Below are 25703 nucleotides of genomic sequence, written 5' to 3' on the forward strand. Positions count from 1 at the left end.
AGAATCCTCCGATGCCTCAAGTGAAAAGCAGAGGGTTTCTTTTCCTTTGACCAAAGGGATTATCTGGACAAGCCACAGAGAAATCTCTGTGGATTTATTTCTTGGTCTGAGAATATTTCACATCCTATCTTCTGACGTACAATATAGCCAAGGGATGCTGGAATAAGTGCCCAGGCTGTGGCACTGTGAGCAGTGTCTGTCTGCTATCAATATGTACAGCTGGCATAAAAAAGAAGAGAAACCTTTATCCCTGGACAATAAGGCTGGGAACGGATGCCTTGCTGGTATTTTGTGAGTAGGAATGATTGCAACCCCAAGAAACTGCACGCTTTTTAAAAAAAAATTCTTAATGCTCATAAAATCAGGTACGCATTGGGATTTGGGGGGGACTGCTGGCTTTTTTTTAGTTCTCGTGTTTTCAACTTGTTCTCTGGCATCAAAGCATGGACGTAACATTAGTTTATCATCTCATCATAGGAAAACAAACTTCAGAAAATATGTGCTATTCAAAGCTACTCTGTAGAATGGATAAGTTGTCAAGGGATGCATATCTTACAGTCATATATGGTGTAGGTGGTAACCTCAGATATATGATCATGACAAGGTACTTATGGAGTTGCTCGGTGGTTCTGGAAGTATTTTTTCCCCCCTCTGTAGATTTCCTTTTCGATTTTTTCTTTCAATGATATCCTCAGTTTTTGGAAATGGAAATACAGGATTTTCTCGGACAATTTAAATCTACTTTCAGTTTATGTTATGGCCAACAGTTTTCTTTTTTTTTTCAGCTTTGCTTCTGAGTTTGCAACATGACTCTAATTACTGCAATACCCATTAAACTCAGCTGCCATTGCTATGGAGAAAGCCAGTCAGACGCCCAGCAAAATTGCCCCGTCACCGCAAATGGGATAAAATAAATAAATAAATAAATAAATCCTCCAAAATTGACCCAAGCTCCTGACCAGTTTAAACTGTGGAATGTTTTAGCTTAGCTTCCACTTACTGTTGCAGTGCAGACAACGGCTTTTAAGCTTTTGGACCAGATGACATGCTTCGTGGGAGTTGTATTCATTTTCTGTCTTTGCATTTTTTGGGTACACAAGCTTGAACAGTTGAGTTTTTAAACAAACAACCTGACATTCTCCAATGCAGGTGCTCTTCTCTTGTTCTGATGACTTAAGCTGTACAATAGGTTTTACCATAGACATTAGCTGGATGCTCAAAGATCTCATCCAGTTCAAAAGAGGCTCACTTAAGGGACTCAACCCATGTTGGTACTCCCCACTGATACAAAATCAAACTTCTAATATAAAGCATGACCATATAACTTACTTCTGATCCTACATAACATCCTCAACTTCAGTCTACAACTCTAAGATCTAGCAAACTGTGGTTCGTGGGAAGAAAATTTAGCGTGACGTAGCTTGAACTGATTAGGAAAAGAGTGCTGAATGAAAGAGTAGAGGCAGAGATTTGTGAATGAGGCAATCTTCCTGATTAAACTTGCACTAAGCGTCATTTAGCTCCTATTGAGACGGGATAATAGAGACTAAACAGTATGCCTCCATGCTTAAACATGTCGTTTGAGCCCACGGGTGTTGAGAGCTAATTCAGTTTTAGTGACACATGCTTCTGACCACTTAAACCTTAATTCTTTGTAGCTTGATTATGATAAAACTGTTAAAGAGCCACAGCAGTAGAAGTTTGAGTCAGCAAACCGCATTATGATTGTATTGGTACAATATTTATAGAATCATTCTACATACAACAAGCCCGTGTAAAGTGCACATTTTTAGTGAAGGAGGCAAATGCAATCAGAGATGACTTTCCATATGTATTTGTATCAATAAAGTTTTTTTTTAAATTAAATTCACCAATTATGATTCATTGTATTAAAGATCCATTTTTTTCTCACATTTAAGATTTGAATTTGTTTTACATATCCAATGTTTTTTTGTTTTTTTTGTCTGGATTTCACAGGGATTATTGAGCTCTGAATATTGTTTATTTTATTAAAACCTTATAGAGGTCCAGATTTAGGAAAAGCACTGTACTTGAGGGACACTCCTCTGACTTACCATGTTGCACTAAGTTAGCAGGAGCAGAAGCTGCATCTTTCACTTCCCTCTCCTCTGCTGACTGCTTTACTCTCGTATGACTTCACCATTACCACCCTGACTGGCAGCAGCTGTAATATATGTTCTATTCATGCTATATCAGCCAAACCTCCAAATTCTGACTTGGGAGCATTATTCCAACATGGCTACCCCTTCGACTGGCCTTATAGTCACACCAGAAAATTGGAAATTTAAAGGCGCCCTGTGGAGTTCCTGACAACTTCTGATGAAGCCATGTTTTAAGTATGGGTCCCTGTTTGATGTAACCTGTGTTTACCCGCATGCACATTGGACGCCATACAAATTCCTGTGCCTTTTCCAAAAGTTTCACACTATTGCACTAATCAGCAGGTGACAGTAACACTGCAATGTGCTAACAAAGACAGGGAAGAAAACTGCTAGTAAGTAAGAATGGATGTAAACAATTCAGGTTACATACATTGAAGAGTAACGTAACACCCCCTGAAAATCTTGTTTTTGCCGACCTGCAGTGGGTCGACCTGCTGCAGTGATGTACAGGTGTACTCCAGGACACAGTGACATCACTGTTGGGTGAGGTTACAGGTGCAAAAAAGCACAATCCTGACTTCTGGATGTGGTCAAGGGTAAAACAGGCTTAAAATCCCCAACCAAAGGGATTGGCAAAATGGTGCTTTTCAGCCTGGTGTTTTGCCGTTTCCTACTCGGCTGGTGGTGATTACAGTCTGTACAATATGACATGAACTCAACAATAGCATCAGCCAAGACCTTCTGTTTCATAGTTGCTTAAATCCTCTCTGTAACACCAACACTCAGACTTATCCCAAACTTAATACCTCCCCATTGTTCACATGAATTTGAACGAATCCGGGCACTCGAGCTGAACTCTGTATTTTTCCTCCGGACACCATCTTCGAGAATATTAGCTCCTGCCTGTGATGCCCTTGTCTTGTAGGAAATGTCCCACGCCCCCAGCCTCTCTGTTTGTTTTCCTACCATATTGCAGTGTATATCTTTGCATTTCTCCTAGGTCACCACTTTTCAAACTAGTTACTTTCTCTAAATTCTTACTGCCTACTTTCTAAAGTTATAATTTATTTAGTGAAGTTCCAACTAGACAAAAAAAAAAAAGCAAGAGAGGTTCAACAGCAATTACTCGGCCAGAGGAAATGTTCCCACCATGTAACGTTTCCTGGTGAAGGTGGTTAACACCTGATAGAAAGCTGTCTGTCAGGCAAGATTAATTTAGGCAAAGCTTTGTCTCAACCGATTCTGTTTTACTGTGGGGTTGTAGCTAGCATAAAGATGAGATTTGCTTAAATATAAATGGAAGCACACACAAGTCCACCCTGCTCAGCTGGACAGATCTTAGAATGAGTTTATTATTGAGAGTAGTAGTAAGACATGAAGAGGAGTAGAAGAAAGAAAGGAAATAAAGCACAGTGAAGCTAAAAAGCAGATGCGTTCTGTACATTAACTTGAGGTACGTCTCTATTCAAGTTCGCACTTGTGTTATGTGTTTCACACATAATATAATTGTATTTTATATTATAAAAAAATTGCTCCAATTACCAGGACTGTATATTGGATTTTACACAGTTTACAAAAATGCCTTTTCTTTATTAGTGTTTTTCAGTTTTATGTGAAGTAACCGCAATAAATATGTGGTAAATACTGAGCAGAAAAAGTTGTGAGTAGAAACATAAATATTGAATTTTAATTTAAGTGTAGATAACAGCTTCTGGTCTTTTCTTTTATTATTTCTTCTATCTTTGCTCATCTTTGGGGAGGCAATAATGATCTAGGGTCACTTTATCCGATGCAGCGATGATAAGTCGTTCTATGATTCACATTATATACAAACAGATACCCACATGACTGGATAAGCACCATCTTTCAAGAGCCAACTCCATACAGCTTGGTCTTAGGCGGAAAGTCACTTAACCCAAAACAGGCTGTGGGAATAACAGGTAGGACTCTGCTAATGTGGGAGGTACTTGTATTTGGATTTATTCATTGATCCCTACTGCCGAAGGGAAATCACTACTTTTCTTCAGAGACTCATTGTACCATACTACCTATCTTTGAACTTAAAGTGTTACACACCCTGCATATTGAGTGAGGGACATTTTAAAAAGGTTGCATTTAGCGGCAGTGATTCACAATATCAAATAGATGGCCAGTGATCTTAGAGCAGAAGTCTCTTTAGACAAGTGAACATCGCTCGTACATTCCCTAATGTAGCATGTGCATATGCTACGGTAAAGCGGAGAGTTGAGGGAGCTTTGGACCATAAGACGCAGCCTCTACCATCAGATGGGATGACACTGATAATGGTGAATCTCTGCTGCACACATGCACCCACAAAAACACAACACACGCAGTATTGTAGCCTGCACCGCTACAGTGATGAATGCTCCGTGAAGAAAGCCCGTCATCCAAAAGCTTTGAGCAGCGGAATCTATGGTTTTACAAAAGTGTGAAGATTGTTAAAGGAGTGCTCACACGAGTGTCTTTACGGATCATATACATCACAAGAGTCATTTCAAAATTATGGCTCTGGGGGACTTGCAGATATCTTATACTACTACAGCTGCTGTATTGGTCTTCATTTCTGAAGCAGCTGATTGATGCCAGTCATCCCAGCTCATTATGACAGGAGTGTGTGCTGCCCCTTCCTTTGAGGGAAGGGGAAATATCAAAATGCAATTAGGTGTTCCTTCAGAGAGATAAACCCACAAGAGGTATGAGACCAAAGCCACACCTCAGTGGTTGTTTGGCTTGTTTTCTCGCTGCTGTCCCTGCTTGCCTCTGAACGCAGATGGAGATTCATCTGTTGCCTGTTCCCTCTTGACTCGTTTTCTCTCCTCTTTCTATTCCTATCGTGCCCCCCCCCCCTCCCCCCTCCACCCCTAAGAGCCTGTCTGCCAGCAGAAGCCCTGTACCTCACCGTGCGCTTATCAGACAGTTTATCCTTTTCCTGTGGGCGCCGTCCTCCATCTGTGGCTGTGACAGCCAATCGCCATGCTGAGGGTCCATTCCAAGCCGTGATTTAGACACCCAGCCATGCCAGCACCGCCTTATCAACCCCCTTTTTCCCCTCTCTCCTGAATTTTTAACACGCAAGGCACTTGGTCCTTTCTGCCATTTCCTCACGCACACAAAGTTGAACACATGCACAGAGCAGACAATTATTAGTTCTTTCCCTTCCTTACATTATTTTTAATAAATGTAGGTAGTCATATATATATATATATATATGTGTGTGTGTGTGTGTGTGTGTGTGTGTGTGTGTGTGTGTGTGTGTGTCTATGAAAAGCATCCTATCGTTGATATACATGTGTATATACATATATTTACAGTTTAAATGCAAAGCCGTGGAATGATAGGAAAGCACTAATGAATAGGCAGTGTGTTTGCAACCCTCAGTGCTTAGGCTCTCTCCCTTAATAGCCTGGCTACAGTCATATCATTCAGCACTTGCAAACATCCTCAAGAGGTATCTTTGTTAATATTTTACTCTGTAGAGATAGTAAACTACAAGCAAGGCATTTCCAGAGAACAATAGCAAACAGAAGGTTGAGAGAGAGAGGGAGGAAGAAGGAGAGAAGAGGAGAGAAAGGATGGCTGTCTCCTGGGTGTCAGCCACAATTGCTTTCTCATTTTTAACTTGTCAAGTCGGCTTTATCTATTTTATCACCAATGGAACTCTAAACGCACCAAAAGGCTAAGGCAGCTTGACAGAGCAAATATGGCTATTACAAATTTCGATGGGGCAGCAAAAGGAGATTTAAGAAAAATGCCTGCCGTGCATCAGCTACTTTCCCCTGCTCCTCAAAGAAAAATAAGAAAATACAAAGCAGGAAATAAACAAAGGAGAAGTTCTCATCCCAGCTACACTGACTTCCTTGAAAACATGCCAGATTGTTTTTGTTCAGCAAGATATGTGAAAGTAAAACTGAACGAGCAAAATTCCATTCTGATTGCACATGGTTGCAAAATCCTCCAAACAGGATTTAAAGTGGGTCCTGCCTGCCACAAACAAATAGAAATTAATAAATATACAAAAAAATTGAGCCAAGTTGAAGTGCACTTCCCATCCCAGCACAGCAGGTGAGTGAGAGATAAACATTTGTGCGAAGTCGGTCGGGTCTAGTCAAGCGGCTGCTACTCCTGGTTCATTTGCGGTTGCCAGCGATGTGTTAAATGGCCATCTGTGATGGGGTGAGAGCCCCTGTAACGACTTCCTGTCTGGGAAGGAAGACTGGCGTGCAGGGAGGGCTGAAACGCACAATCCATTTGAACACACGAGAGGTGCAGTTGGGAGCAGAAAACAGTGGATGTTCATGCTTTGCTATGTGATAAATGTCCCGTTTGTGTGAAGTAACAGTTGAAATAAATTCCCAGAGTGAACTTTTAAAAGTTTAAAAGGGGGGATGCTGATAAAAGAAATCATTCATCTCCATGGCATTCCGCCCAAAGCAGTTCTGAGCTTTATAGCAATACTGTATACACATATTAACGCACACAACAGCATCAGTAACAAGCATGGATGTGGTTGTCCTTATGGACATTATGATATGATTACAGTTAAGCTGTTCCATGTTTAAGTTTGTGGCCATGGCTGGATTTTACGGACAACAGTGTGATGATTTGGGCTGAGCGGCCAAGGAAACAAAAGTTATGTTGAGGATATACATACCGTATTACAAAGATGCACCATAAATGCATGAATGATGAATGATGGATCTAACATGTGGTCAGGTCGGGAATCTATGGGTAGAAGAATTCTGACTGTTCAGCAGCGGTGAAAGAAGTAATCAGATCCTCGACTTAAGTAAGCAACACCGCAATTGAAAATACTGTATGTGAAATGCTGTATGTACTTGTTGTTATTAGTATACAGCATAATGTTTACACGTATTTGAATACAAATCAAATTTTTACTCATTTCTGTTATTTCTTTATTTTGCTGTACCGGCACCTGCATTAAAACCAATTCCTTGAGCACATGCATTTGGTCAACTGAGTCTGATTCTGATGAGTATTATCAGTAAAATGTACTAAAAGGATCAGAAGTAATATCACTGATTAAGAAATATGGCTCCTCCAAGTGTAACAATGCATCATAAAGTACAAATATCCCCCCTGAAATATAGTGGAGTAAAGAAGCACACAGTTGAGATAATGTGCTATTTTTCCAGCAATCGGATTAAATTATCTTATTGTGCAGGAGAGAATTAGCTCCTAATGCTATAACATATATAGTTTTCCTCCCACAGAACCACGTACAGGTGATTGTATTCATATGTGAGACAGACAATTGCCATGAACAAACACAGCAGATGCTCAACTGTATTGCTATTTGTGTGTCCATTCTACCTAACCTCTGAAATGCAGAAGGTCTCCCCATCGAGGGCATTTGCTGCTGCATAATTGCCCGTAATCATCTTTTCACCCAGCTTACTGTGTAATTTTACAGCTTGACAGCTCTCTACTTTTGTGTTCTACTTTCAGCACCATCAGCACTTCTGTGTTCAGGTTCCCTGGCAGTAATTTAGCTTTCACTCCAGATCTTTCACGCCTATCAGTGTGACTCATGATCTAAATTTAAATGGGATTGTCACTACGACTGAGAAAGATGGACAGCAAATTTAGACTCCGTCTCCACTGTGTTGTTTCTACAGTATGTACTCTGCTACAGAGTTATTTGCAAACCAATTTAATTGCTGCTATACTGTATCACTTTGAACTTGAGAAGAATTGACTGGTAAGCCTTGTGTCCTTTCACAAAGCTGATACACCTTTGGGCTGGTTGGGAGCAGCCTGATGTAAACACTGATGATTTTTATCCTCAGAACTAAAGTAACACTGAGAAATTTGCTTTTCGACATTCTATTACAAGAACATAAAGTTTGTGGAAATAAGATGAGTGTGTTCTCGACATGAATCTAAATGTGCAGCTGAGTGAGTGGGAGGAATCTTCTGTCTGCCTGATGCCGCCTGGTTGGAGCTTATTCCCTTGAAAGCAGGCAAAGTGAGGACAGGCGCTGTCTGCAAGCGCTTTCCACTCAGCCATGAAAACAGCATTGCTGTGCCTGCTGTTCGGCTGTGCCGGAGTCTGCCACCAAAATCAGGTTGTGCTAATGACACGACCCTGGGACCGGGGCTCCTCGGCCCCAACACCCACCATTATACCGTCCAACCCTGTTGCCTTTCACTCACTCTCTCACACATACACACACCACTTCCCTCAGAGCACAGTGAACCCAAGGTGCTCACCTGTCTAGGGGCTACTATTAGAGCAATGTTCTGGGTAATATATAATATACATTTCAGCGGATGATGGCAGTAATTTTGATATTTTTTTGATGGCTTCTCTGATTTTGTTCTTTATTCATGCCCACTGTTTGTTTTCGAAAGCACTTTGAGACTAAGTTTTTCTCACTTAAAACATTTTTAAGTAAGAAAATTAGGGAGCAACCACTATTTTAACAATTTTGAACTGGCCCAAACTATTGGAGACAGCATGGTCTAACTTACTTAACATTTATTGAACATTTACTGAAGGTTTACTTGGAGTTGGCTCCAAACTAATGGACAGCCTGTCAAAGAAGTCGTCGGTGTGGCTGCATTTTGTTAAAATGGAGTGTAAACTTTGCATACAGCTGTTTGCATATCACAGCTCAACAACCAACAGGGCATTCATCTAAAAAGGTAGGCTAGCTTGTCAACGTTAGGATGCTGCAACAGCTTTCATGTTTAATGCTTTAGGCTTTGAGTGTCAACATATCAGAATTTGCATATTTAAATATGTTATGCTGCAAATACTAGCTCTTTATGTTGATTTATAACTCATTTAGGCTAATAAGGCTACCAGGTAGAGTAGCGTTATTATTACAGTAGCCAATATAGTTAATCTAAAGATAACGTATAGATTTTTTTTTACCCCCTTCGACCAACTGATTGGTTGAAGAGTAGGTACGATGTGAGTCGACCAGGATTTTCTTTGGTTGACTAGAGCCCTGCCATATTCGGGATATTTTTTACTTGCCGACAGCACCAAATTACCATCACATGTACTTTCAAGGTTTGATAATGTGTGGATGATCGCAGGCCGCCAGCTGCAGAGACTTCTAACTCTCAAAAGCCAGACTCGAACCAGTACTCAGTTTTTCTCCTCATACCTCTCCACACTATCAGATTTTAAATGATTAACAACAGTGGCCACAGTGAACAAGAAAAAGTTACATTTGTACTCAAACCAAAAAGGCACAAATGCAGTGTGTGATCTCTGTTCTAATTAGACCAGCTATTATGAAAATGTTTGCACCAATTGCGTCCAGCCCCAGTACCTCAGTGGACACATGTACCTCCTACAGATTACATTTACATGAAATGATTTTGTTTATTTTCGTCTTCAGTGTATCAGAAAAAAATGTTCATGTCATGCGTTTCTGCAAAAGTGCACTGCCACCACTATTATTTAATGCTATTATAACGGCCACAGCTGAAGTGTGTCTGATGTTTGCTTAAGTTTAGACTTAAGCTTAAATTAAGTTTAGACTTGTTAAGGTGAACCCTGAAGCCTCACCTTATGCTGCGCTACATGTATGAATATCACACTTCTTCCTACATTGGAACTGAACCCTGTCATTGACCATTTTCCAGTTTAGCTCAGATTAAATACTTGTGGCCAGCGTGACGTTTACCTTAAAATGTAATTGTGCAAAACAGATGCATGTGAATGTTCTGTAGCTTGTAAAAGTTTGGGTTGCAGAGGAAGAGGCAGAAACTTTACTGAATGTCTTAGATAAAGGTCAGTAGAAAACTAACAATCTTTTAAGTCCTTTATGTGACTGTTTTAAATGTGCCACGGTGCATTTGCATTCTCATCTTATCATTTTGGCTCCAGACTCAAAAGAAATACTCCTTGCTGACCAGCACTCGATAATATATAAATAAACAAATATAATAAAATATAAATAAATAAAAATAATTGTATGCACCAAAGAAAAACTCTGGGCTGTCAGCAGGATAAAACTAGGCCGCCAAGGCCACCTTGGAAGAGAGAAGGTGAGGGAGGAAGAAAGCCAGTGACCACCAGCACAAGAAGAAGAAATGTACTGACACCCATGCCCGACTGGCAAAGCCAAAATACAGAAGCAACTTGTGAAAATATCGGGCTTATAATTAATATCTTCAGGCATATTTAACATCCTGTTTATTCATGAGCACCTGCTTCCATTGACCTAAAGGGCATGCAGAATCAACCTGCATTTTAAACATTTGCAGTTGGTTGACTAGATTCAAGAGCCAGACATTTAAGAGTCATCTAAAACAGTTTGACATGATTAGTTTTGACAGTGCCATTGAGTAGTCCTTTATTTTCTCAGAAACACATCCTGCTGGATGCTCACTCTTCGTCAATAGTCAAGACATTTTAATATGCTTAGGGTCCAAGTCACATAAACATCTGAGTCCTTGGCTATACTGTAAAGTGCATCCACCCTAAATATCCGGCCGAGAATCTTGATTTTGTTAAGGAAGATGGAAGAGCGAGAGTAAAATGATGAATGTTTTTGGGCTAAAAAAACAAACATAATGTAATTCCTTTACCTAATATACTTTCCAAGCCAAATCCCACTGCAATTTATATTCAGAGAGAGAAGAGGGAGCTTGCTCAGTGGACAAAAGTTCAGACCACAGGTTCAAATAAGACTCGTGACCTTTGTTACATATAATTCCTCATCCCTTTCTCTACCACCTTGTCGGCTTCTCTCCATTGTGCAGGGTCATAAAAAGGAGAAATACCAGAAAAAAACAATTTAAAACACAGGTACAGATCTCTTTGTAACAAATACACAATACTGTGTATTTTGATTGGACTAGTTTTCAGGATTTGATAGACATTTCTCTTGACCTTTTGCCACCAAACAAATTGCTTTGCTTTTTTGTAACTGTTCATCCATCCATCCCTTTTCTGCCGCTTATCTGAAGTCGGGTCAGGGTGGCAGCAGGTTAAGCAAGGCAGCCCAGACGTCCCTCTCCCCAGCAACGTTTTCCGGCTCCTCCTGGTGGATCTTAGGTGTTCCCAGGTTAGATGAGGTACTGTATATAACGTCTCCCGGGTGTTCTGGGTCTACCCCAGGGTCTCCTACCAGTTGGATGTGCACAGAAGGCGCCCAGGAGGCATCTAATCAGATGCCCGAACATCCTCAACTGGCTCCTCTTGACGCGAAGGAGCAGCAACTCTACTCCAAAAGCTCATGATCATAGGTCTGGGTCGAAACGTTGATCGACTGGTAAATCGAAAGCTTTGCCTTTCGGCTCAGCTCCCTCTACACCACAACAGTCCAGTACAACACCCGCTTTAGTGCTGATGCCGGACTGATCCACCTGTCAATCTCCCGTTCCATCCTACTCTCACTCGTGAACAAGACCTCGAGATACTTAAACTCCCTCACTTGGGGCAGAAACTCTGTCCCAACTTGAAGGGAGAAATCCACTGTTTTCCGGCAGAAAACCATGGCCTCGGACTTGGAGGAGCTGACCCTCGGCCCAGCTGCTTCATACTCGGCTGCAAACCGCCCCGCTGCATGCTGAAGGTCACAGTCTGATGAAGCCAACAGAACCACGCCATCTGCAAATAGCGGGGATGCAATTCTGAGGCCCCCAAACCGGACATCCCCCTCCCCCTGACTGCACCTTGTAATCCTGTCCATGAAGATCACACACAGGATTCGTGACAAGGGATAACCCTAGCGGAGGACAGCACCCATGACCCCTCAACTAGCCTTGCAAAGGTAAAGAGTTGGTCCACTGTTCCATGGCCAGGATGGAATCCACATTGCTCCTCCTGAATCTGAGGTTCGATTTTGATTGGACAGAGTCTCCTTTCCTCCTTTCCAGCATCCCGGCATGAGCTTTTCCTAGGAGCAGTGTGATACCCCAATAATTCTAGCACACCCTCCAGTCCCCCTTTTAAAAAAATGGAAAACACCACCCTTGTCTGCCAGTCCACAGGCATTGTCCCTGACCTCAATGTGACACTGAAGAGGCGTGTCAGCCAAGACAGCCCAACAGTGTCCAGAGCCTTCAGCATCTCAGAGTGAATCCAATCCACTCGTGGTTTGCCACTGAGAAGCTTGTTAACTACCTCAGAGACCTCTGTGAGATATATGAGTATAGCTTCCCCCGAGTCTTCAAACTCTGCCTCTTCCTCAGAGGAGATGTTGGTCAGGTTCAGGAGTTGCTTTCCCTCTCTGAGATGCCGGATAGTTTTGGTAGACTATCCTTGAAGCGAACCAAAAGTCCCTCTCCATGCTCTCCCAGAACTTTTCCCATGACCGGGTTTTTGCATCTGCAACAGCTGAAGCTGCAGTCCTTCTGGCCTGCCAGTACCTGTTTGCAACTTTAAAAAGACCTCTGGGCCAGCCAGGCCCGAAAGGCCTCCTTCCTCAGCTGCCCAGCTCACAATACACCCCAACCCGATGCCTTCCCTGCACGTGGTGAGCCCACAGGGTGGTGGCTCCACATAATTTCTTCGGGCTTCTCCCGATCAGGCCCAATGGGCCAAGGCCCGCTTACCAGCTCTGGCTCCAGTAGGGTGCCCCGGTTTCCCTAATCTGGGCAAGCTGATGCAGCTCAGAAGTTTGCCCTTCATCTGGTTGTAACTGAAAAAGCCTAACTGCTCTCTACCAAAAACACTGGGTTCACCTACTGGAAACATCTGCTATTAGAGAAGAAATGTAACGTTTTATCCATGCTAAAAACGGTTTGACTCCAAAGACTAAAACAACAATGAAATAAAAATGTACATATTTGTTTAAAAAAAGGGTGGTTAAAGTGTTCCATTGTCTAGCTTTGAAGTGCAGCTGATGGAGAGGGCTCTGATTAAATTTGTGAATTTTCAAATTTAGACCACAATCCCAGAGGACGAAATATGAAAATTATTATTTGAATGTTAATTATGAAGTTAAGATTTTGTTGATTCTACAATGACTGTGAATTGATTGGAGGAATATTACAAAATGTTGGGATATATGTTTATTTTCTTTCTTGCCATGAGTTAGATGAGAAGATTGATACTACTCTCATGTTAGCCAGCAGTCAATTAACTTAGCTTAACATACAGACTGGAAACAGGGCGGTAACAGCTAGCATGGCTCTGTTCGAAGGAAGACAGAATCCACCTAAAGAATCTTAATTGCTCACTGAATAAGACATTATACAGTATTTCAGCTGTTTAATCTGTACAAACTCTGGTCAAGAAATAGCCCCAAACCACAAACTGTCTTTTTTACACTTCAATTTTTGCAAAAGTGAATTTCCCAAAGTGTCAAACTAATCCTTCAGCCCTTAACTTTTCACAACCCAGCAAGCGTTGCAGCACCGGTTCCAAACTCTGGCTTTCAGTACCCAGAGTACTGTGGGATTACATTAGCTATGTCGTATTTCCATACTACATAAAAAGTCTAATGTGGTTTTGAGCATGTACAATGTTTACTCTGGAAAAGGAACAAAAGCTAGAATGTACATTGTTTATGTACTCTATTGTCGCACAATGCATTGTGCAAATGCAATGGAAGAGCTGCTTACAGCTGCAAAACATGAAAATAAATTGTCAATGGCAGTGAATCAGCTAAAAGAAGATGTCAGAAAAATATTAGTAATATATCTTGAGAAAGAAATACTTTCTTTTTGACAAAACTGTCTTAACTTAAGGTCTACTCACTTAATTGGTGTTTTCTGGAGCATTCAACCACATCTTGTGGTCATAAAACAGCAAAACTACTGTTCAAACAGTAAAGTACAGTGACTTATTGTACACTGCAACTGCAGAGGCAGTCTATGGAAATTAGTTCACAGTACTTGAACTACACACATTAGTATGTGAAAAAAACCTTTTCACAGCAGACATGTTGACCTATCATAGAATGAAAAGAAAAGGTGCAACTAAAAGCATTAACAATGGCTCAGTTCCATTCAAGTGTCCCAGTCAGCCAAGCCAGGGAGCCAGCATGAATCATACCAGACCCTGGGACTCTCACACTTAAATGAAATGCAGAAAAAATTAATGTTATTCATTGAAAATATGGATGGGTGACAAATTAAAGGAAAAACCTGAATGAATGAGTGGAGAAACATAACAAATGCAGATGCTTTCACATAGGTGCACTGCATGTTACAATTAAGCAAATAAAATCCAATCATTCTCTGTGACATGTATAAAAATGCTGAGCAGGCCAAGAGAAAAAGATCTAAGTGACTTTGAAAGAGGGTTCATTGTCGGGGTGTGGATGGCAGGACCTTCAGTCATAAAGACTGCTCCACTGGCCTGTGTTCCAATAGGAACAGTGACTAAAGTGACAGCTGCGTTTGGATCTATGGGAAAGACGTCAGTACATAGGTTGGGAAACTGTGGTTGAAAGCGCACGTGATGACCGTGATCCTCCTGCATTAGTGCGATATGTAAGGAAAAACAGAAGAGCAACTCTTCGTCAGTTGACTGAGAATGTCAATGCGGGATGTGATCAGATTGTGTCAGCAACAACAGTCCGTCGCCAATTACATAGAGAGGGACACTATAGTAAGACTGCAGGGCATAAACCCCTCATTAGAAAGATGAATTTCATTGCATTTGAGAGATCAGTGGTGCAAAAACCATAGGCACTGGTCTACAGAGATATGGAAAAAGTGACATGGTCAGATGAATCCTTCACCACATTCTCAACAAATGGGCAAGTGCATGTGTGGCATACACCATGAGAACAGTACAAGCCTGAATGCTTGAGAAATAAAGCGAGGGGATCTGGTGGCTCTGTTACGCTGTGGGGGGGGGGGGGGTGGTGATTTGCTGGAATGTTTTCCACCTACTCGTCCCCTAAGAGGGAAGGGTCCCTGCAAATCAACACAAAGTTGTTCTGAGTGACCACCTTTATCCTACGATGAAACATCTTGATGGGAGTGGTCTCTTCCAGGATGACAATGCCCCCGTCCACAGGGCACGAGGGGTCATTGAATGGTTTGATGAGTATGAAAAGGATGTAAATCATATGCTATGGCCTTCGCAATCACCAGATTTCAACCCAATTGAAGAACTAGGCGAGATTGTGGACCGACGCGTTAGACAGTGCTCTCCACCGACATCATCAAAAAAGCAAATGAGGGAATATCTTTTGGATAGAATGGTTATCCATCCCTCCAGTAGAGGTACAGAGACTTATAGAATCAACGCCGAGGCGCACTGAAGCTTTTCTGGCGGGACATGGTGGCCCAACACCTTACTAAGACATTTTATGTTGGTTTTTATTTCAATGTAGCTCTGTAGCTCTTCCTGCTACGACATGTCACAATGTCCGCTATGAAAAAGGTCTGCTGTGCATGATGGCCAACTAACATGGCTTAAAGGGACACTTAACGGGAATGAACCCATCATTAGTGTTATTACCTGTGCTCTCCTTGCTATGACATGTCAAAATGTCTGCTGTGAAAAATGTCTAACGACTAATTTAGACGTAGGATGGAAAATACAGCAAATGCAAATGAAAGCTTAAAGGATCTGCTTTGATTCTGTTTCATACTGTTTTAAACAAATCGTTTCAACCATTTATTTTTACTGTACTTCAAAATTCATCCCTCATGAATACTACAACTGTATTGCTTTAAACCTTCTCAGATAGCAATATATATTCACCAAATCAAAGTGAACACTCCAAAAGCTTATTGCAATGTAACTGTGACAATCAGTGACATTTTCTTCCAAATGATAACTGCATTGGGAGCTATTAGGTCATAGAGGGAAATAATTAGAGCCGGAAAAAACATGAACACAAAATATTTGCAGTATATATAAGTGATCGTTTGGGGAATGAAATGAAAGGGGATAACTCGAACATAGGTCTGCTAAATTCAACCACTCCCAGGTTACTCCCACACACCACCATTAAATTTTAAGAATATCAGACTGTAAAGGGCATCTCCACTGCTGTGGCAGCAGGTTTTGTCCTTTCTGTTCTTATCAGCTTCCTTGGGACTTGCTCAGGTCTTTCGGATTTATCATTGTAATTCCCGGCTACATGGAATCACTTTCACTTTCTTTCAGCTCTGTTTTGCCGAAGCTGCAGCGCCAGACGTTTGAATGTCAGAACAGATATCTATGAGAGGATTTTAGCAATGTAAGACTACTCAAATCATGTACACACATTCAGTTACTGTGTTCGTTCACTCTGAGCCCCGTCTGTAACTACTTGGGACTCAGTGGTGAAGGTTTTCCATCCTCATAGCTAGTTAATTACCCCTAATTACACTCACCTGGCATCCCAGGTGTAAATCAGCCCCTTATTAGACGCTTGAAGATGAACGACATGCAGTGCAGCTCTGTGTCCTGAGGACCAGAATTAAAACCACTGATGTGAACCTCTCATTCTAACGAGGGGGAAGTAGTCATTACTCAGGAACACGTAATGGGTTGACAGAGTTGCTTCATCTCTAAGTCCCCTCCAAATCCATCCATCCCACCTAAATTTGGAGGATACAACATATGTTTTCTTTGAAGCCCTCAGTATCACAACTGTATACCGTTCAATTGATTGAGTGTGTGTTCAGGCAGTTCTTGTGACCTTGTCATATTTACAAGTTAGCTGAGATCAGGTCGCTACCGGTCAGTTGACTGAACTCAAGAAGTGCTCCAAGCCGAACCATTTGTTTAGTTGCCTGTGAGGCTAAATTATCTTATCAAGGGACAACGTGCCGGTTCTGCCCACTCGCCCACTCTACGTCCTCAGAAGGCTACACCTTCATTGGTTGTACAGTATGCAGAACAATATCTATCTACAATATCAAACTGATTTTATATAGTTTCTTGACATATACTGAAAACACGGCTCAATAAATTTAAATTTAAAGTTAAAAGGCAGCTATTTATTTTCCAGGTATCTTCCAAACCATTTAATGTAAATAGCCAACAAAAACACACACAAAAGACCTCAGAGCAACTTCTATTAACAATCTTTCCCAGTACGTCTCTTTCTTTTTACAGGTACATGTAACTTACTTATCTTTGGTTCTATTTAGGAGACAATAAGCAAAAGAAATTGTAAAATATTCTTATATTTATAAGAAATATTATATTCTTGTTTCCTGGGCAAACCTCTTGTGACAGAATGTATTGGGAACATAAATACTGCTGATTTTGGATAAACTGAATGGAGAACTGTTTGGGGTGTTTATAGTGTAAAGGTAAAATACAGAATTTATTGCTCTATGAATGAGCTATGCAGCTCTGCAGAGGCAAAAACAAACGGGGAGGTCTGTCTTTGTAGCTGATAGCTCTCTGATCTTGGCACTGTATCGAAGGCAACCTCGAAAACACACCCAAGGCCATGGGGAGCTGTAATGCATTGATAGTTTGTTTGTTTTTTTTCTTTAATCTTTTGCAGCCATGTCATGGTGAAGGCATTTTAACTTCTACACTACTTCAGTGTGACTCAGACCGCTTTAAAAAGTTGTTTTTTCCACAGTGTCTAGATCAGTAACCTTATGTGCTTTCTCCAAAAATGCTCCTCCTCAGTTTTTCTGATTTTGCTATGGGCTAACTGGTAGCCTCTAGACTAGCTCAGGAAATCCCCTGGATCTCACTTTGAAAAATACCTGCTCGGCGGACTAATCTCACGTGAGAATCTAGGGCATATGTGAAATAGCCTTTGGTTCTACTGCTGAACATTTAAAGAAGTTTGTAGAGATTTGCAGATTTGTTACTTTTTTCTCTAAGAGCAAATTAATTTATTGTGATGGCTTAGACACTCTGTAGTATTATCCCCAACTTCATTGTTATTTTTTTTCTGTATCGAGGCAACAAAAAAAAAATAAAAAAAATAGAGTGAGACGGAGAGAAACAAGAAAAAAAGACTCCAGAAGGATGTGGGATCAGTGGTGGGAGTAAGAACCACCGTGAGCCCACCAATTTAATTTCCAATTTACAGATTACAAATTAACACCATATATCTACAGTATGTGAGTGGGTTGGCCACATTTACATAAATTACCATAGGCTGTAATATTAATACGTTCTTCTTTGTGCAATACCATGGAGACAAACAATTGTATTATTCCTGTTTCTCAGAGAACACTGTAACACAGCAAGATACTAAACCTGTAGAATATCCCTTTACATAAATTGTAGATGTCATAAAAGATACAAGCCTCCTAAAGGAAATAATGTCACTACAGAAGTCCCTATAAAATAAAGGGATATCACAGCAACTCCCTTATTTCTGACGAAGAAACTGCGCGGCAGGAAGTCTGTTCATCAGCCAACAGCCTCTCACCCTGTCAACTTCCAATTGGTTATCTTGAACCCTAAATAGCATTTAAAAATCATTGAATATTCACTCTACAGAGTACCATGGCAACAGCTGTTCCTCCAGTGGTATTTACATTGTTCCTCCACTGAAGTCACAAGCCTGATTCCAGAGACTTGACACTAGGTGTTGGAAAAGGGTGCAACATGGGCTCCACCTAGTGGTATAAAATGGTAACTTAAAGGGCAGAGCTCCCACACTGCCAGAATGAACGAATGACCAATCCGTCGATCGATTAATCCTATTATCTACTGCGATGGCCCATCTTTAAGAAGCAGCAGTCACCAATCAAGCTGCTTTGCAAACTCCACGGTCTACAAATCGGCTATCCCAGTCCACCAATCAACTTTAGACCAAACTAACCAAACTACAAAACGGTTGTGAATAATGATTACTTACAGGGTTGAAAATGAAGCATGGCAAATTTAATGGCATTTAAAAAACAAAAACAAAAAAACAATCAAGATAAGACTATTAAGAAAATGCATTTGTGGTCTTATAGGCTTAATGCACAAGATGAAATATGTTGTAGGCAGACAGTTTTTTCATTCACTATGAGATGCCTGGAAAGAACTAACCATTATTTTAAGTGCCGGACAGCTCTCCTGTAAAAAAAGAAAAGACGGCACAGCTTGACACGGCAAATTCTGTTACATGTCGCACACGTGAAGTGGTTTTTTTGACGCACTAACAGCTTTTGACTAGTAAGGTTTTATCTTTGCAGTTACTGTAGTCTGTATATGTCAAAAAAACACACCTCAAGTTCCTGACAGTTGCAGCAATGCATAAAAAAAATAAATTAAAAAAATCATTAAATAGAATTAAAGAATAAATTATGCTGCAGGGGTTATGTCTGCTGTTAACACTATACAGATGAAAGAGCTTTTAAACTCCTGTTTGGTGGACTGCATGGGAAAAGATTTACAAAAGAAAAATCCGCTCTATACTTATGACTGTATGAAGAGATCAAAGATACAGTGACGCCGACACACACAGATGAACAAGCTTTCTTGCAGTATAAAGTGGGGACTTTATTTAAATTAGGGGTCTATTTTATCAAAAAATGTTCAAGTTTTCAGGACAAACCACAACAGTGCAATCAGTGACAAACAGTTCTCTATAAAGAAGACATACATACACAGCTTAACTACAAAGATGGCAAGGGCCACGGTTTCAAGTTTTGTGAACATTAAGGACATATTTACACACCCATATAATGCAACAAGAAAGTCCATTTTATACTTTTTACATTTCAGTGGTCAGTACAAAAGTAATCCCATAAATTCCTAAAAATATACAAACATTTTAATTATACTGAACTGAATAACATTTCTCACAATGCAAATGCTCATCTAAAATGAAAACTTGCTTTTGTCACAAGGCCATTAGGGACCTAGAATGTAATGTTACATTAACCAGGAATGATTACATTATGACAAGTGATGAAACAAAAACTTCTCCTAACATTTACTCTTTCCAGTTGATGTAAAAATGCAATCTGATTGAATGAGAGGTTTTATTGCATTTTTAACAATCAGAAAGTGGTTTTATGTCTTTTTAAACCTGCATTGTCTGGCATTTATCACATTTTAAGTTGCTACCCTGCCCTTTGGAAGAATACTGTAGTGGTATTACAAACATGTACCATGTACACCAATCAGCCACAACGTCAAAACCAGTGACATTTGACGTGAATAACACTGACTCTCTCTTTACAATGGCACCCGTCAAGATCTGGGCTATATCAGGCAGCAAGTGAACAGTCAGTTCTTGAAGTTGATGTGTTGACAGCATGAAAAATGAGCAAGCGTAAGGATCTGAGTGACTTTGACATGGGCCAAACTGTAATGGCTAGACGAGTGGGTCAGAGCACCTCCAAAGCAACAGGTCTTGTGGGGCTGTTCCCGGTATGCAGTGGTCAGTGCCTACCAGAAATGGTCCATGGAAGGACATCCAGTGAACCGGCAATAGGGTGAGGGGGCGCACAAGGCTCACCGATATGTGTGGGGAGTGAAGGCTGTCCGGTGTGGTCCATTCCAACAGGAGAGCTACTTTAGCCCAGACTGATGAAAACCTTTTTTCCTCTTCATGGCAACAGTATTCCCCGATGACAGTGCCCCCCTTTCAGCAGGATAATACCCCCTAACACATTGTAAAAGTTGTTAACAAATGGTTTGAGGGACATGACAGAGTTCAGACTGTTGACTTGGCCTCCAATTTCCCCAGATCTCAGTCTGATGGAGGGATGCGCTGGAAAAACAAGTCAGATCAATGGAGGCCCCACCTGGCAACTTACTAGGACTTAAAGGATCTGACACTGACTCAAAGGATCTCGGTGCCTGATACCACAAGACACCGTCAGAGGTCTTGTGGAGTCTATGCCTTGACTGGTCAGAGCTATTTGGTGGCACAAGGGGGACCCACATGATATTTGGCAGGTGGTTTTAATGTTTTGGCTGATCGGTGGAAAATGTTTTTTTGGCCCTTTATCACAGATAAATCATTTAGGTCATCTGCAAAGCACACTTTTCACTTGGGTATAGGCATTTGGTTGGATAGTGTTTATCAAGTTATTTTGTATCCATGGAGGAGTCATCTGCACATCCCATAATCCTCTGCAACTCCTGAATACAGGGCACAATTGATTGGCTGTGCAGCTGAGCCGTCTTCAACCTAAAGAGAGAAACAGAAGAGTGACTTGTTAGAAAGTTTTCCCCTTAAAACAAGCTCAATGCTATTGACCATTTAGGTTTACAAATAAAACACTGGACAGCTGGAAGTTATTGATAACCCTATGAATATGATCGCATTCATGCTTCATAGCTTATCAAGAGGCTAGGTAATTAGCTCCAGCTTAAAGAAAATCTGTAGCTGGCTACTTTACTATACCAGCTACTTTTGCGAATAAGCAACCATCATTTTTGAGGCTGTACTGAATCTTACTTTAGCTGCTAAAACAATAAAGATCTCTAATAATGATAATACACAAACAGATTTCATGCATCCCAGTGACAGCTGAAGTAAACACCTGGGTGGTAAAGAAGAAAGCAAACTTCTAGCAAAGCAAAGAGACCCACAGCTCCAAGTTTCTCACGGGCTGGGGTGCCAACCCGGTACTAAATGATGAGCGAACTTACACTCAACAGGTGGCGAGACAGGACTCCAGTAGGACACCCGTGTTGCTTTGCTTCAGAGGAATATTTAAGTCGGCAATTGGTTGCTAACATCAGCAAATAGAACGCAGTAAACCAAGTTTATCTGATATATCAAAGCTTGTGAGACCTTTCTGCCCTATGGTGGTCAAAAACAGAAAGCACACAATAAAAGTGATGATTCATGTAAAGCAACATTGGCTGTAGCCTAATGTCTTTCAGTAACTTGAGTTGACCTATCTGGTTTAAGAACGAGGTTATTGTGCAGAAGGAAGTGGGTATGTGAATGCAGGAAACATGTTAATTACTTTTTGGAATACCAAAAATACCTTAGTACCTTGTCGACACTGCGACCTTTCAAATGCATGAATAAAACCAAAGTCAAAACAACGAATTCAATAACATTATGTACTTACAGGCCCCAAAAATTTGAATGACTGAGCAAAACTGATTTATGCTTACACCATTTATTACAATCAGACTGAGATGTTTACATGTGTTTAATTTCCTTTTGATTTCCTTACGGAGTATTAACTTAATCTCACAATAATAGATATAAAATTAGTGTGCACGATGGTACATGAACTGTATGTGAATTGTTCATATGCCTTTAAAAACTAAGGTGTTACCTTCTGAGCAGCTCGCGTACTCTGTTGGGTTCAGGGTGGTGGTGCTGGAGAGCAGTGAGGCTGTGAGCTGCCAGAATGCTGTAACACTGTTCTCGCAGAGCGTTATGGTTCGCTGTATCCCACTGTGGCAACTCACTGGTGTAGCGCCATGCCATCAGTGTGTGCTCCAGAACAGCGTCCCACTCTTTGTTCCTCAGAAGAACTTGGCCCCACTCCTGACACGAAACCTGAGGGGGAGGATAAGGACGTGACGGATCACTATGACACAATGAAACACTCACAGAGCCACACAGGGGTATCCCTAGGGAGCAGTTTTTAATATATCTGACAAAAATTTCATTTATGAAGAAAAAAAAGCTTAATTAAAAGAGAACAGCAGGGGTGTGCTTAAAGAGTCAACCATTTCTAATCTAAAATACAATGCTACGTCACTTTCCTGCAAATCAGAATTTAACAATTCACAAGTAAAATTGAATTTGCGGGTTTCCAATGTCATAATTTATACGAACATGTTAGACACCACTGATACTCACTTTGAATGCCACCATGTGAGGATATGCCTTTCTGTAGCAGTGAGCATCCCTATTGGAGCCAAACCGTGAGTAGGGTATGGACCTGTAAACATTTGCTTTCTTTAGTTGCAAGTCCTCCTGGAGATACTTCAAGTCTGAGGCCAGGATCCGGTGCTCTTGGCTCTAGGATACAATGCAACACATAACATTTCAGGTTAAATCATATACAGTTAAGAAACCAAGCCGAACAGTACACTTTATGTGGTGTATGTATATAGTATGCATACGTATTTTACCAAGTATACAGAACACCAAGATGATTACTTAATAATAATCTGTATTATCTTATTAATATGGTCATGTGAAATGGCCATGATGAGTACCTGTTCAACTAAGATAAGGGACCTGATTAACTGTACAAGTTGCTGTTTGGAGAGTGGGGTATGATGCTCGTCTATCTTCTCACACTGCTCTTCTATTCTCCCACTCCACACGCCACCAATGGGCAAGTCCACTGCAAAACAAAGGGATATGATTTAGACAATGAACAGACCACAGCAAACAAGGGCAGGAGGAATACACCAGTTTCCACAAACTAAAGTAATAGGAATAGTCATCAGTTGGTAAATTGTGGTATTTACCTCAGAAATGTTCTTTTTAGAAAGTAGGAGCAAAGCAGAACAGCTTTATTGCTGTGACATTTACTTTTTATTTCATTGATGTAATGTTAACCTGGCATAACATTTAGGAAAGCGAAGAAGAGTGGCAGGAGACACCGAAAACCACGACCTCACACACCGTTAAAGCTTTTCCACGATCATACTAGCTATCTTTTTTCCATTCTGCCTGCTATGAAGTAAGTTCACAAAACCAAACCCGCATTACTTTTGCAGGTAGATCGATACTGGTTTAGCTTGGTACTTACAGGACTGCACACGCCTCGTGTTTGTAGCTGTATTTCTCCCCCTGGGAATCGGCGATGGAGCCAAACGAGCACTTAGAATTTCTAAGTAGGACCTCCTAATCCGAGCTGTAAAAAAAATAAATAAAATAAAAATGTATAAAACTTAAAAAAAGTTTGTACTGGTTGGGTGACAGTGCCTGGTGTTAATATTTCTTACAATGCCTTATGCTACGGAGCAAAAGGCGCACCACATTAACCGACCGTGAAATGCATGTTAATGTAAAATGTATAGCACCACAGCTCTGGAAAGTAGACGCAGTTTTCCAAGTTAAAGTTAATGTTCACAATAATTTATTATCGGCTAACTGACCGTTAACACCGGGAGCGCGCGCTTGAGGTAACATTAGCATGATAGCAAAGTGGCGCCTCCTGTACAAAGGACAGAAGCAATTTTCCAAAGGCCAATGTGGAAAAGTGTCACATTTCGGGCTTACCTGCAATTTTTGGCTGAGGAGCAGGTATTTCCACCAAGGCACGTCGTGGCTGGCACACAGCGGCCATTGTTACCGAATTAACCGGTTGGGATTCGGAGCTAACTACCTGCTAGTAGGCAGTGACGCTACTGTTAGCTGAACTTTAAACCCCGCGGGATGCCCAACAATAACTTTTCCACGGCCGTGGTTAGCTTCAGCTGGCGAACTCCGCGGTCAGCGGCTCCTTGGGGAGCGTCAATGCAGTTTTCGAGCTCAGTAGTATCCCCCGCCAAAAACAGACTTGCTTGAGCTTAACTAAGCGCAACAAGAACCCCCTGCACTTAAGCTGCCTGCCGAGGTGGAGGTTAGACGAAACTGACAACTTCTTTTTTTTTGGTATCTGCTCCACCAGCCAGTACAATGCTGATAAGGCGCGCGACACGAGTTACCGCGCGGGCGTGGTTTGCTGCATGCGTCGAGCTGATTGGTCGACGTCGTTGCATGCGTAGAACAGGCGCCCAATATGCAAATGAGGTGTCCGCCATCCTCCTCTCCCTGGTCCCCCCCCACACACACACACACACACATCTCCGCGGCTGCTTAGGGTTTAAAAAGATCACGTGCGTGCTTGGGCACAGTAAGTGCGCGCGGCCAGCACGCAACACACACACACACACACACACACACACACACCATAGTGTTAAAAAGTTGATCAGATTCTTTATGTTGCCCTCAAATCGTTCACTTGGCATGAGGAGAGGATGTTCATTTTTCACATGAGCATATGCAGCATAAGCTGCATGAGGTACCCTTATTCGCTCAGTCTGTGTCCTATAAGAATCTTGATGCCACTAAAGACAAATTTTAAACTTGCCTAATGTTAATACTTTACTATTATGCAAACCCAGCCATGTGCCTGGCAGTGCGTTTTTCTCTTTTTAATGCTGGCTCACCAGCCTGTACCGAGTCAAGCTACCATGAGGTTGATCTTTTGGAATTCTCTGTTGAGATAACAGCGTCTTCTTTTTTCTCACTCAGGTGCAGCTCAGCCACTTCATGCCGCTCCATGCCAGAGCCGTTTTAGTAAGAGGGCCATTGACAAAACATGAGCCAGGATTCTCTGAATTGAAGGGCAGTCTCTCTGCAATGAATGAAAGAATTGACATGAATGATTTTTAGGCAAACACACCACTATCACTTTCGGCTATCAGAATGCTACAGTTATTTCAAGGTACCCTCTATAATGTAATATCTTCTAAGGTCCAGAATAGACACAAAAAGCCACAAGGAAGCTTTAACTCCAGTACGATCTGCAGCCCTTCAGTTGTCATGGACCCTTGATATAGCCAAAAGAACAGTAAAAGGCCCTTTCCTCTCTGTCTGCCAACCAAACATATCACAGAAGAAAAAATGGTCAAATATATGTGCATGTTACATTGAGTTTGAAAAGTGGATGGTTCATTCGCAAAGTAGCTTATGTTTTAATATAAACAGCCTCATAAACAAGATCAAAATGTATGCTTCCGCAACATGCATTATATTGACATGAGAGCTTTGATGTAATAGACAGCAATAG

The 25703-nt window shown here is 41.3% G+C and overlaps 1 protein-coding gene across 3 annotated transcripts; it reads right to left on the reverse strand.

Annotated features, from left to right (window-relative positions):
- Positions 1-19467: 19467 nt before the first annotated feature.
- Positions 19468-24557, reverse strand: LOC120797926. 3 transcript variants are annotated; one of them, XR_005708598.1, is made up of 7 exons: positions 24149-24557; positions 23676-23780; positions 23134-23264; positions 22772-22933; positions 22239-22465; positions 21595-21677; positions 21018-21130 (listed from the first exon to the last, which is right to left on the reverse strand). XR_005708598.1 is itself a non-coding variant. In XM_040141727.1 (6 exons), the coding sequence occupies exons 1-6, from the start codon at positions 24213-24215 to the stop codon at positions 21028-21030; spliced, it is 795 nt and encodes a 264-aa protein (XP_039997661.1). In that variant the 5' UTR covers positions 24216-24555; the 3' UTR covers positions 19468-21027. The 3 variants fall into 3 exon arrangements, 2 of the variants coding, with proteins under 2 accessions (XP_039997661.1, XP_039997662.1); XM_040141727.1 differs by lacking the exon at positions 21595-21677 and having other exon boundaries at positions 19468-21130; positions 24149-24555; XM_040141728.1 differs by lacking the exon at positions 21018-21130 and having other exon boundaries at positions 21641-21748.
- Positions 24558-25703: the final 1146 nt, after the last annotated feature.

This window comes from Xiphias gladius, chromosome 13 (assembly GCF_016859285.1).
Source record: "Xiphias gladius isolate SHS-SW01 ecotype Sanya breed wild chromosome 13, ASM1685928v1, whole genome shotgun sequence".
Taxonomy (NCBI): Eukaryota; Metazoa; Chordata; class Actinopteri; order Istiophoriformes; family Xiphiidae; genus Xiphias; species Xiphias gladius.